General features: G+C 39.7%; 1 protein-coding gene across 2 annotated transcripts in view; it reads left to right on the top strand.

The window, feature by feature from the left end:
- Positions 1-13,985, top strand: part of GLIS3 (GLIS family zinc finger 3) — a 171,695-nt gene extending 157,710 nt beyond the window's left edge. For both annotated transcript variants that reach the window (XM_086769925.1, XM_086769926.1), the window contains exons 8-10: positions 4,123-4,304; positions 11,080-11,262; positions 12,467-13,985. In XM_086769925.1, the coding sequence (XP_086626051.1) occupies positions 4,123-4,304; positions 11,080-11,262; positions 12,467-12,603 (502 nt within the window). In that variant the 3' untranslated portion in view covers positions 12,604-13,985. The remainder of the gene's footprint in view (positions 1-4,122; positions 4,305-11,079; positions 11,263-12,466) is intronic.
- Positions 13,986-14,552: the final 567 nt, after the last annotated feature.

The following is a 14,552-nucleotide window of genomic DNA, read 5'->3' as shown; positions in this document are numbered from 1 at the left end:
ATATGAATAGTTTATGTCTTTAAGTCTACACTGCATCAGTTACAAATACAACATAAATACACTATTTATACTATACAAATATACTATCACTATTAGCTTTCCTCTTCCCTTCCCTTTCCACACATTGCTTAGTTTATCCATGATTTTACATTTGGGCCAGCTCCAGTCAACAAATGCAAGAGTAAAATCTTTTTTTCCATGTAGCTGTGACCAGTACTGGTCATTAACAAAACCTGTATGTATGTACCATTTTAACTAATCTTATCGAAACAGATGCACTTCGGTAACTTTCTCATCTGTCTTGCTTACTACCAAATCTAGTCATTCCCCAGCAGGACACGTTTTCCTAGCTGCTGTTGGAAAGAGAGAGGCTACTCAATGGCTCCAGAAACCTTCCTGCTTTGATTTTGCATCCAGCAGGCACAGGGATAGGCACCTTTCTGCCAGTCTGGCTGGTTCCTGATTGCATCAGCTCCAGGGCTTGGCCACAGTTCCTGATGGCAGTTTCTGAGTGGTTACAAGCTGGCCCTGCTTGTCTGAGGAACAAAATTAACTTCGCAGTTCCCCCAGTAACACACTGTGATTTGTTCAGGAACAAATCTGGACTGAGACAAGTCCAAGTTTCTCTTTTGTTAGGCAGAAGGGAAGTAAAAGTAGATAACTATAGTCACCCGTATGAGTAAGCCAGGAATTCATGAAGTAATTCAGAAATCATTACAAAGACCACTAAAGTCTACTGAAAAAGAGACCTGTTTGGCTATACAAAGTAGTGCATTATTATTAGGAGGGTTTTTTGGATGTTAAATCAAATGTGAAAGCTGTGAAACTGTGCTTGCCACTTTGAGTTTTGAAAATAATTTTTTCTCTGTTGTTGGCTGCTGGTTAAAACAATTTCTCAGAGATGAATTTTCACAAATGAATTTTGAAAACACAGAGGATGATACAACATGATTTTTAAATAATAGTAGTAATAAAAGACTGTCTATGCATTGCTATTAATCTTTGTCAGCAAATAACAGTCTTTCTGTGTCAGTGCTGTACAAAAAACTAACTCCAGTCCTTACTCAGGAGACATATAACCAAGTAGTTGTAGCACTTTTTAAAAACCTCTGATATTTTTATCACAATATAGCTACCGATTTCTCTTTTTTTAAAAAAAAATATTCTCTAGTATTTTTTTTGAAACGCATGTATACTTGATTCTCTTCCTTCTTGGTATGTCTTTAAGTCTACACTGCATCAGTTATTTGGACAAATGAAATATTTGACACAGTAAAGACTCAGTGATTCAGTAGTGACATCTTTATTTCCTCCATCTATATAGCATGTCTAAAGTAATATATGTGTTTATGAAGTTAGAATCAAAGCAGGACAAAGACCATCCAAACCCTCTCTAATATGTCTACAAATGTGATTCTCAAAGGAAACTGAATAGGCAGTAAATCATCCAAAGTTCATCTTGACACTTGCTATCCTCCAAATGTAAATTATGGATCTACCAGAAATGTAGTATATAGGTTTCAAATTAAGTCAAAATCACACAGATAATGTGCAGCAGATGCTGATTTTGAGCTGCAGCATAAAAGATCTCAGGTGTCTTGCATTTAAATGCAGTTATAACCTGTACAATAAACATGTCCAGAGGTGTTCTGTAGTGCTGTTACCACAGTTGCATCTTCTGTTTTATTCAGGGTGAGATCACAGCTTCCTTACACTTCTGCAGGAAAAGCATTCTTTATTGCTAGGTTAAAAAAAAAAAAGTAATCTAGGGTATTGAGGTCCAGTCTCAGGAGAAAGGGACCAGATCCATGCCTTAGGATCCTGGCAGACTGTGTTGACTGCAAGCAGTAATCCCTCCTACTAGCAGCTACTGAGCACATACGCCACAGAGAAGTGTAGGTGGGTACTCTTGCTCAGCACAGACTTGCAGTTTGCTTTTAGGAGTGGAGAGAGAGGCTGATCTGTGACAGGAATACCACATCAGTTTTCACTCATTCTCCTGCAGAAATATCCCAGCTCTCCTCTCATGGATGAGAAGGTGGCCTTGAGCCACTTCTGAGCCTAGGCTGAGCTTTCGTTTACTTATCAGATCCCATTGGTCTAGTGGGCAGTTTAGTCATCAGGGGCATGAACCTGACCTCCTGTAACTTCAGCTTTCTATCTGCAAAAAATGACTGCAGCATGTATTTGTAATTTACTTTGAGGTATGCAATTTTAAGGAAATGTAGAAAAAAGTTAAATGTACAAAGTCTGTAAAACCCTCTTGTAAAATCCCCAAAGTAGTACGTGTCCTTGTAATGCCAGTAGTGACAGAGCTGTGCAAAACATACTACTAAAGTGATTAATCTCTGTGGCAGCTACACCACCAGGTTCGTTTTGAATGGTTCTCCTCCTCTGCAAGGCTTGTACTTCTATACTTCATGTCTAGATCAACATTTTGATGTAGTCAGACTCTGCCCAACTGGAAGCAACGTAACACTTGCCTTTATATACATTATATTGACTTCAGATGGTTTATTTTCAAGTAGCTCTATAAACATACAAAGATTTCTAGAACTTGAAACCTTAACCTGAACCTGAACCAGGCTGTCCAATTGTCCAATGACCAGAACTCACTGCTAATTTTCAGTGAGGAAGGACAGCTGTCTATTGACAGATACAGTTGATGCAAAGCCTTACAATGAGACAGCTGGCAATGCCTCAGTGTTGTGGTTTTGTTTAGTGAGGGGGGGCCTAAGGTGGCAGCTTCTGTAAGAAACTGCTAGAAGTTTCTCCCCTTTGTTCAGTGGACTTGGACGGGCCTAGGGCAGACCCGCTGCTGGCCAAGGCCGAGCCGATTGGTAGCAGAATGTTCCCTGATAACACCTCTGCAATGACATATTTAAGAAGGGGAAAACAAAAAAAACAAAAAGAGAAGAGAAGATGTGAAGAAGCTGAGTGGGGGCAGGCGCAGGCCTCATGGGCCTTGCAGGCCTCATCCTCTGGCCTCTCGCCAGGCAGCCGACTGGGCCCAACTCGGCCCTGCCCGGCTGCAAGAAGTGGAGAGGAGATGAGATGGATGATGTGAAGAGATTCTGAGAGGCGTCTGCCAGCCTGTTGTGAAGAACTTGTCTTGTGAGAGGAACGGCTGCAGACGCCAAGGTCAGTTCAGAAGGAAGGGGAGGAGTAATGTGGCTCCTGGCCGCATTCCCCTGCAGCCTGTGGTGACGACCATGGTGGAGCAGGTTGTCCCCCTGCAGCCCATGGAGGTCCACGGAGGAGCAGAGATCCACCTGCAGCCCGTGAAGGACCCCACAGCAGGGGAGGTGGATGCCTGAAGGTGGCTGTGGCTGGGACAGCTGTTCTGGAGAGACTGCACTCTGTGGAAGAGATGACCCACGCTGGAGCAGTTTCACGAAGGACTGTGGCGTATGGGTGGGACCCCACAATGGAGCAGGGGAGGAATGTGAGGAGTTTTTCCCCTGACCATGAAGCAGTGGTGTAAAACAACGTGTGATGAACTGACCACAACCCCCATTCCCTCTTCCCCTCTGTGCTGCTCGGGGAGGGAAGGTGGTAGAGATAATGTTACGCTTGGGAAGAGGGAGGGGTGGAGGGAGGTTATCTTGTTCTCTGTCTCATTATCCTGCTCTTTGTAGTAATAAATGAATAGTTTTCCCCAAGTCAAGTCTGTTTTGCCTGTAACGGTAACTTTAAGGATTTTCTCCCTGTCCTTATCTCAAACCTCGAGCCGTTTTTCCTTATATTATCTCCCTCTGTTCTCTCAGAGGGTGGGGGCAGTGAGAGAGAGACTGCGTAGTCTGGTCCCGATTGGGGCTGAACTACGACACTCAGAAATCAAGTCCCTCATAAAATTTCTCCTCCCATTAAGACTTAAACCCACCCACAGAATTTTAAAGTGTTCTGTGATAAGGGTGCAATTCAGCCTTTTGATTTCCTAGTTGTCAAATCTAATGTTATGTCACCATTTGAAAAGACATCTTCTCTGTATCTGGGCTGCACACTGTTCTTTTGGAAGTCTGTATCTCTGCAAACTGCTCAACATTAGAGTGATCTAAGCAGAAACAATCTTTAGCTGTTATCTGTTGGGGATTTTACAGTTTTGTGTTTCTAAACTTCTAGGTTTGTTGCTCCAGCTCTTTCTCCTCACCACATCAGCCCTCAGAGAATTTCAGTTCCGCCTCACATGATGCAGAGACAGACTCCACAACCTCCCGGCCTTCAACAGCCTGCTGAAATGCCTCTAAAAACATACCAGCCAGCAGCAAACCCTTCTTTTCAACCAAATAGCCTCCACATCCAGGGTAAGAAAGAAGAATCTTCGTCACTGATGTTAGTCATTTGTTACTGCAGCTTGGCTTCAAATTAAGTGCTTCAAGGGCTAGGACGGGTATTTTTAAGGCATTTTTCCTTTTGAAGGACTCTGGGAAGTAGCCTTCAAGACCCTGCCTTCAGACTTCCATGAAATTCTTAGCTTAGCTAATTGTTATTCATCTTGCTATGGAGTTATGTGTTTCTCTTCAGATTGATTTTCAGAGCTGTGGTTGAAACAGAACTGCAAATAATTCTGTGATGACCCCTGCTTTTAATTTTCTAATATTGTGCAATAATCCCTTCTGACTTTAAACATAAAGTGTAACCAGGTTTTCAATTGGTTATGGAGACCACTTTTATTAGCATACATGTCTCTTACAACTGTGTTCCCAGTTGAGCTCTGTAAACAGCTTCTGCAAGGCTTCTCTCTCCCTCTTTGTTCAGTCAAACTTCTGTAGCCAAGAAGAAAATTAACAGCAGCTGAAACCAATGTTGGGTTGTTTGTTTTGTTTTTTTTTTTTTTTCTAGCTGATGGGGAGTCTGAATGCTAATTACCTTAACATTTCAGAAATGTGTTGACAGCAGTAATGCTGTTTCCTCTACACTGTTTAAATATATGGTTTGTCGTATTTACATACATAAGGTACATAGCACACTGGACTTTTCTAGGATTTGGTATTCTGCTTTTTGATCAGGCTTCCTGAGATTTATCACAGTAGATATCATAGGAAACATCTTGAGAAAACCAAAGCTTCTTTTATTTTCTTCCACTGATGGAAACCGTCTCTCTAGGCAAAGGGATTAGACAGGACACTAAGGCATCTCCCAGAGTTCATGAGTGTAAAGCAGAGAATGGAAGGTGCTCCAGGAACTGGTAATCCTGTACAGCGCTGATTAGTACTACAAGAACATGAAATTTACCAATGGCTGTAAACAGTTATTTTTGGCTTTCTCTATTCTCTGATTAAAGTTTCTCTAATAATTTAGGGCAAACAGAATACAGGATAGTATTTATTAATATACTGTTCATTGTTGTATGGCATATGTGAAGACATACCAGAGCAGCTCCAATAAATTCCTAGCATATGGGGCATGAAGGGATCAGGTTAGCCTTCCTGTTTCCACAGTCCAATACATTTTACTTAATTCCCTTTTTTTTTTTCTGAATATTTGGCAAGAACTCATCTTCCAGAAGGGCATTCAGACATTAAGGTCTGTCTTCCTGTCTGGAACAAAAATTGTCTTTCAAGGTGTAGATGGCTTTACTACCTTCTTCCTCTCGTGGTTATGGGAGCTTCAGTAATTGTAGGAGCCAGGATCACAACCAGCTGCTCCAAAGTTGAACAGTTTCCAAAGAATCCTGCCTCATAGATCACCTCGGATTCGTTGCTGCTCCACACAGGACTTGCACTGTCTGGTGCAGCTAGCTCCACATCTGCTTGGGCATCTTCTGTTTAGGGCACACCAGAGCAGTGCTATTGTGTTCCCATCTCCCCTTCCTACAGTCTAAAGAGGGTTTAAAGGACAAAAGACGTGAGTCATTAAAACCATTAGAAGAAGAAGACTTAAAGACTCTCAACTGGGCGAATATCACATAGGGACTGAAGCCCTATTCCACATCCAAATTTAAGACAGAACTTAATGCTGTCTTCTGAATGGATCAAAAAAGGGACAACCTCAAGGGCTTGGACCTTACTTAGTCCCACATTAGCATTACTGTGTTTGCCTCCCTGTCATAGGCAAATCTATGTTGAAAATAGATATTACTAATAGGAATTGTATACACATAGATAGCAACTCAAAGTTGCAATTGTAAAGATCTCTGCACTTAAAACTGGTAGGAATATAGTGTGGGATGAACTCTTTTTTTTTTTTTTAGTATTGAAAGATATATATTGCAATACAGTAGCCACATTTGAGTGTTAAATGTTCTTTCAAAGATTAAGTAACCCATTATCGCTATAAAAGGTATTTTGTCAGAATGTACTCCCTCCAACTTAAGCACAGCTGTCTCACTCCTGTGTGCTACACTGAAAGCTTTGTTTGTCCTGCATGCCTGAAAGGCTTGCCTAAACGTTCCCTCTCAAAAGCAAATGATTCAAGAGTTCATAGTCATGTTTTCCCAGCAGCAATACAAAGATTGGCATCTTCCTTGGTCACGTCATTATAATGCAGAAAAACGCCATGGAGTTATTTCACCAGCCTGGCCTATTTGGTATGTAAGAAGTGTCTGTGGGAAGCCCTGTTAGTGTCTGTCTCCTGCAGTTCATAACCTGCCTTTTCATTACTTAAAGTGCTGTAGCTATAGCCACTTCAGCTTTGTCCACTACCAAACAATGGTGACATTTTTATCTCAATATGTAGTCTTAAACTTGTCAACTCAATTTAAATTGGCTGTACCGAAGAAGAAAGAGTTTCATTGCCTGAAAGCTTTTCGAAGAAAACAAGTTCCAAGCAGACTTCCTTACTGAAAACCTGAGCATCTTAAAAGCTTATGGAGGTCTCAGAGCACTATCTTTTAGAAAGAAATTATGTAGGAGATGCAAGACTGACAAGCCTCTTATATCTAATAGCTACTTGTAATGTAAAACTGCTTTTTCATGGAAGAATATTGTCTACAGTTCAGAAGTCATTATTTTTTTCTGAGTGATTTTCAGCATCAGATACACAGTAATGTCAGAGAGGGCTTTTTATTGCCTTGGTTAATATTATACAATAGACTAAGTGTTTCCTTCCTCTTGTGAAATTCACAATTTCCTTTGCTGCATGAGATGCTGCAAAAGTGAAGCTCTTCTTTTCCTTTCATTGGACTGCAGTATCTTTTTTCAAGTTACCATAAGGAGTAAATCTGAAACTATCCTGAACTGGAGACTGGAGTGACGACTTCCCAGCTTGACACCATTGTAGGCCGTTGTACTAGGTGTTTGTAGACAGAATAAAAGACAGTACAAGTCCTGGAAATCTGCAACAAGTTTATTGTACTGGTGAGTCTTTTCAGCTAACAACAACTGCAGGGATCTCAGCAGAGGTATCTGAAGACACAGGCATCTGCAGCACACAGGCAGCTGCAAGAATAAGATAGTGCCCTGAGACAAGTCATAAGACATGCATGAGGTAGGAAAGAAAAAGACAAGGGGCCAGCTATCATCAGGGTCTAGGACCTGAACTGCATATGGTTTCATGCTATTCTACACTCAGCAGTAGTGTAGATTATCTTGAGCATTGCACCCAGAGGGAAGAGCTCCGGATACTGAGTTAGAACATTTTGCTGTATTGTGGTGGGGCTCCAGTTCAAAGACCTCTACGCTGTGACCTGATGCACTGCAGAGGTGGACAAAGACTAGAATAGTGCTAAATAACTGAGGGGAAGAGAACGATGTATGCTCTGTTCTACTCTTTCCTGTTTACAGCTCTCCATTTTTCAAGATGGATATTTATGACACTGAATCATGAAAAGGACATGTATCTAGGAAAGCTGAATTATTTTTCTGTGCTGTCTTTCCATCTTAAGAAAATATTTGAGTGTTTATCAGTTAATGAAAGTGCTTTGTGCACTTCCCTGGTTCTTTCTGCAACATAGCGGTTAATGTACCAATGGGTCAAAGCTTGTAAGACTTTGTTAGCCAATATTCTTTTGCTTAAGTAAGGAATGAGCAAACACAGACCATGTGCCTCACAATAGCTCAGCCTCAAGGTAAGTAGTTTTTCTGCCAGACTTCAGCTAGCAATAGACAAAGTTACTGCCAGATTGTTCTGCATTGGGAACAGGATGCTTTGAGAAAGGCACAAATAGAGAATGAGCACAGAGCAACATGAAAGGACTTTTCAACGTGTGTCTTGAAGGGTCTTGCCAGCTGGCTCAGACCACTATGGATTGAAAGTTGTTCCTGGTAACTAGTCTGACTCAACAGTAAACTTTCATAGTGTGTCTTGTTGATGGTTGAGAGAAAAGTTAACTTTAAAAGTATTTTTAAAGAAAGCAAAACCTGCCAATAGCGATGTAGTTTCTAAGTCAAGTTTTGGATGGCTATTGTTTTTTCTTTCATTTCATTTTATTTTATTTTACTATAGTTGATTCTTAAATGTCAGGACTAAACATCTAAACATCTAAGGATTGATAGGTTATAAATTCTGAAGACGTTTTGCAGTCTGACTCAGTTTTGTTGCAGTTAAACTTTAAAAGAAAAAAAAAAAAAGATTGTCATCTTAGAGCTAGGGCTGCAAAGTGTCCACAGCCCCTGCAAAAGACAATGAAATCTAGGAATGTTCAACCTCTCTAGAGTGAGCACAGAGTCTGTCAATTGTTCCTGCTGTGCAAGAGGACTGTGCTTCTACTTTTTATTTTTCTTTCTTCTTTTTTTCCTTCTTTTACATGAAGTCAAAATACTTTTTTTTTTCTCATGCAGGTTTTCAGACACAACACTGAACAATTGTTTCAGTGTTCTTTCATGTAATGATTTGCATGATCTAAACTCCTGTTATGTATGTGTAAAATAAGCATTTTTCTCACTGTGTGTACACAGAAGTGTCTTGCAAGACTACTAAATAAAATGCAAAGATAATGTTTCACTCACTGTTGTCACCTAGACCTCCCCGTAAGCTCTCTTCTGAGTTCCCAGGTGCAGCTTCAGACTGTGTTTTCCTCTCCATGGTCCTGGCCTATTCTGATGCTTTTAAACATGGAGTTTTCTCTTTCAATCCAAGCACTTCTTATGCATGCCAATATTTGTATGTTTCCTCATGGAGACCACAGAAATTAGTCTCAATGGAAGAATAATTAGAATCATAAAACTCCTAAATCGTGCATCCTTCCTCCTGCTTGGCAGAAAATGTTATATCACATAAAGTGATACAGCATGTTTTCCACTGCGTCCTCCTTTCTCCATCCCTATTATTTATGAAATGCATTATCTGTACATAAGGATGAACTTGAGCTGGCTGTCCCTGTAACTATCCAGATTAGGATTCCATATTCCCTCCTAGTACTAAATACTCTTTGAAGTAAAATCTGTAAACATTTATAATCACTGAAAGTAATGAGGTTTCCTTCTTTTTTATCATATCCAAAAGACAATAAACAGATACCTAAGTAGAGGGGAGTCAAATGACTTGTTTGTTGAGTTCCTTGAATTGTAAGCCACTATCTGCAGTATGGAGTTTATATACAGAAGATGCATGAAAAGATGTTTTTCAGTCTCTCTTTTCCTCCTTCTTCATTTTTTTCTAATGTTGTTTTAAGGGTTTAGGGAAGGTTTTGTTGTTTCTTTTTATTGATCTTTCTATGCTAAAAGGAAATTTAGCTGGAAGGACTTGTCATGTGAATGCTGATTAGCTAGACTGGCTAGAGGAGACAGCTCTGCACATCAGCTTTTTCTGTTGACAGTAATGTCTCTGAAATAAACTTGAAACACAGGAAATTCCTTAAGATGGTTTCTGATGTAGGGGGTCATTTTTCTGACAGTGGCTTTTTGGTATGACTTACCACAACATATTCTTCATCAGGAGAACAGCACACCAGCCCTTAGGCAAAAGGCTGTTTGCTATTAAAATCTTAAGAGACTGTATCTCTCCTGGGCCTATTTTCAGATAGTCAAGGCCTACAATTTCTATGTTAACACCTTGGACGTAATGCACTGTCTTTTTCCTTTCTCCTTTATGCATGGAAACAGAGTGGTGGGAATGAGGAGCCACAGCACTAGCAGAGAGGAGCTTGATTCACAGATTTTCTTAAAAGAAAAAAAAAATTCATATACTGGAATACTGAATTGATAATGGTTTCATTTCTGACATATACTCTAAGAATGTATTATAGAAAACAGAAATAAATGCATACCTCAGTCTTTTACCTAAAAAAAAAAGGCATCCTTCAGACTCTGAACAAAATCCCCAAAACTTAGACTTAGCAGCCATTTTTTAAGGAGAAGAAAACACCTTACTTCCATGAGAAAGATCTTCAGGCCAACCTACTGCAGCACATCTGTCTGTGACTCTGAGATGGTATACATGTCTCTGTTTTACCAAGGAGCATGATTTTGGTAATATAAATATATACTTTGGCATGAACTTCAGTGTGAATTTACTCAGTACTTATATGCCTCTCAAATATGACTTAAAGAGCAAAAAACAACTTAAAGAACAAAAACCCTGGAAGAGATCTTTTACGTCATGTGACACGATGGTCTCAGTTCTCTTCCACGTGGACTCATTGCTATCGATGAGTGGGTTAGACTCTCACCCCATACTTACAAACCTACAAAGCAGGCCCCATAGATCATCAGCTAGCAGCCCTTCTGAGTTTCATATGCATGTCCTCACTATCAGCCAGTTGTCTTGACATCAGTGACAGACCCTCAGATTTTATTCAAACCTTACTTGGGTAATCCTCCTTTATTCTGAATTAAGCTTTTTCTTAGATTTTTCAGGCAGCAGCCTAGTGTGAAATCTGGAGAATATCAGTTCAGAGAGCAGGACTGCTGAGTAAAGGGAGAGATTTCCTGAAAAATTACAGCTTCTAGCCAGTCAGTGCCTCTCACATGTCATGCGGTAATCAGGATGTCCATGAAGTGTATTGTGTTCAGAATTAGTAGCAACTGGAGAAAGTCTTAGGGAGCTTCATATCAAAGCTGCTTTATTGGTGGGAAATAATTGAAGTCCTGGTGCTGCTGCAGTTGAGGTTTTTATCATTCTCACGGCCACAGTTCCATGTGTTATCCCTTATATCTCTGTCCAGGTGTTTGACTGACCACTTTCTTCTCCTTGCTGTAGGTTTTTATGGGCAGCTTCAGACCTTCTGCCCTCCACATTATGCTGACACTCAGAAGAACATACAACATGGTGTTTCTTGCAATATGGTTCCTCCTTTTGAAGACTGCTTAGTTCCCACATCAGCGAGCCAGGCAGGGCTTGGCATTTTCCATCGAACCTTTTCAGCTCATTCTGGTATTACAGGTAATTGACTGATGGGGACTTTGTGGGTGGTAGCGTACATTTTCTGGACTTTGACAGATCTGCTTGGGCTGTGTGTGTGACTGGGGCCTGTCATGACAGACCTGACTCTTCACAAAGAGGAGATGGTTTTCAGACCTTTGAGGAGTGGTTGGCATTGGGACCCTATCACCGTGGGTCACAATAACATCTGGCCTGTGTGCAGACTGCACACTCCTGAGGGCCTCTCAAGATTCTAACCTCTGGGGTTCAGACAGTCACTAGCTCATGTATTTGCTTGAAACACAGTCCATTGAGCCCTGTGTGATATTTGCACAGCCACTCCACTCTGCTGTAAGTATTGTAGCAGGGACCTGAGATTATTCAAACCACTAGTTTTGCTTTATGCATGTTTGATTTTTCATTTATTCACATTTCCATGACAAGAACTGCCTGAGTGCACACTTTCCTGTGCACACTTGACTTAGTCTCTGCCTAGCTGACAAGTACATAAAGGGGCTTGCATGCTGCTCTGGAAAGATGGAAGTTACCTCTGTGCAGAGGAACAGCATAAGACAGTCGGCCTTATCTTAGGACCCAAGCACAATTGATGCCCAAGTCTTTTATTGTCCTTCCACACAGGATGATTTCACATAACATTTTTTTGTGCTTTGAAATCTCTTTTACGTCTTGGTCCTTCAGTAGGGCATGAAAAAGCCAATGCACCTGTAACTTCAAAGCAGCATCTCACAGTATGTAAAGATGTAATCAAAAAGATGGGAGTTTTTCTGCAAACAATTACTCTTGTGCTTAGTACTATTGCTTGTAGAAGTTTGTCATTTCTATGCCAGGGTCTGCTTTACAGCAAATGAGTTCTACAATATTTTATTAACTCTTATCATATGTCGGGTATGATGAAATTCGATAAGCAAGCATGAAGTTTATTTTTTAAATTATCATATTTTTAGCACTTATTTTAGCATTTATTTTAAATGGGCAAGTGTTAGTTGTGATGAGATTTGCTGTACTTCAGACTTGCTTCTGACAGAACTGAAATTTCTCCCTTGGTAAGCAGTAGGTTATGTAATTATTAATTTCATACATATGTTGGCTTGTTTGTTTTGTTTCTTTGAGTTTAAAGGCATTTCCAGTTCTCTGCATAAGTATTAGGACATTCTCTATTATATAGATATCCCAGTTAATTAGTTATTTTTGTATTTTTTTCCAGTTTATGACTTTCCAGCAGGGTCCACAGCTATCTTTGGTGATTCAGCTCTCAGCATGCCAGAGGACAGCAGTTTCCTACAAGTAAATGCAGTGGATCGTTGTTCTAGCCAGATTTCTTCTGTCTACAGTGAAGGCTAAAGTAATATAAATCTAGCTGCAAGAACTTGATTCCATTTCATCTTGCCCTTCTGATATTTGTCTACAAAATTTTTCTCTCCATGAAACTGCCATGTATGTATGGGGATATGGGTTGATATACATACATAATGGAGAGGAAAAAAAGCAATCACTGAGCATTCATCATGTAATCAAGCAGTCAACTGAGAAGTAGAATGTTTGGAGAAGGCAAGCTTTGCCAAAACCTTAGCAATTGTTTCTTTTCTTTTCATCTGTGGCACAGAAACTCTACTTTTTTTTTTGTTCTTTCTTCTTTTTAATTTCTCAAAGGGATTTCACGGACTGAATAAGAAAACTGCTTGTTGGCTGTAATCCTTTCAAGCTGAATGGGTGGACTGATTGAAGAACACAGCTTTAGAAAATTCCTTTTTTTAAAAAGAGAAGGAAAATAAGTCAAACCAGAGCATACTACAGACATTTAAAAGGCACACATCTTTTTGCACAATTTGTTCGCGTGTGATGCATCCAAAGTTAAACACACACCAGCATCGAAAAGGGAGAGAAATTAGACATACATCCTGGCACTACCCATTGGAGGCATTGGTGTCGCTTCTTTTCGGAGTCAAAGATCATTGGCACTGGATTTCTTACAGGCCTCAGTTTAGGTGTCTTTTCCTTCTCTCTGTATTTTAAGCCATACAATATGGCCATTGCTATTTTTTCCAATATTCCTTCTGTGCTTTATGCAATGAACAAGAAGGGTTAAATGCACTACATGAGAAGGTACATGGACTTTGTCTATATTTAGCACAGCTGCTAGGTAAGAATAAGTATGTTTTAACTTTCTGTTGATTTTTAATTACATTGTAGAGCTTTATTGCTGTATGTGCTATAGTACCCTGTAGGAAGGCTTAAGATACCCTGCAGAAAAGATTCTTCCTTAAATTCCACAGATTATTTTTTTCAAAGTAATCTGTACTGATTCAATTAATTTTTTTTTTGCCCTAACGTTTTTCATTTCCATAACACACTTTCAGGAAGAAGAACTAGTCTTAGGTTTGCTATGTTCCCTCTGGTTATTTAGAGATGTAAAACTGAACTGGTTTGGTGGTTTTGATTTTTCTACTCAATGTCAGGCTCTGGTCCTTGAATTTAGTCCAGAATGCAAGCAAATGAAGTTGCCCTTTATGAAAGCTACAAGGGTATGAGTTAAAAACAGTATTTTGCAGTGGAGATGGGTCATTACTGTGATCCTATATACCTTGGGAGCAACTCTTACACTATATAAGACTGAGTTTTTAGGTTATTAATCCCTGTTAATCCATTTTGTGGACTTCTTACTGTGTAGTGTGCATCTTAATATTCTCATGATTTAATAAGAAGGACAGATATCCAATGTTCATTCTTACAGGCTAGACCATAACTATTCTTCTGAAATCACTTGTCTAGAAAGATGAATTTTTAAAAATGTTTATACAAAGATTTTCTTATCCTGCTAAGCTTTTGAGAATTGTTGAGTGCAGTTTGGGTCAAATTCATAATTTAATTTGCCATTATGTTGCATAGATGAATTTATGTCCAGATGTTTGTAAACACTGTCAATCTTTTGAGGTTTATGTTTATGAAGTATATTCTTGTATACAGGCATATGTGCTTATACATTTAATGGACAGATTTTCATCCAATAAATGCAAAGGATATAGGGATAAACCATGCACATAAACGATGTACAGTAAAAAGTAATATGGCTTAAGGACAGATAATTCTGTCCTAAATTATCCTCCCTTTTATTCTGCTTCTCACATCACAAGTGAATATGGCCCTCTGCTTCCGCTTGCAATAGGAGATGTAGTTGTTATTATATGTGGTTTGCCTTGGGTTAAGTGGCATCAGGCTTCCCTACACAGCTATACATTCATATGCAAAAAGACAGTCCTTTTGCATTAATGTATGATCTGGCCCAGTGCATT

The sequence above is a fragment of the Chlamydotis macqueenii genome, chromosome Z (assembly GCF_036417535.1).
Source record: "Chlamydotis macqueenii isolate bChlMac1 chromosome Z, bChlMac1.mat, whole genome shotgun sequence".
Taxonomy (NCBI): domain Eukaryota; kingdom Metazoa; phylum Chordata; class Aves; order Otidiformes; family Otididae; genus Chlamydotis; species Chlamydotis macqueenii.
This window is presented reverse-complemented; position numbering and strand designations above follow the sequence as displayed.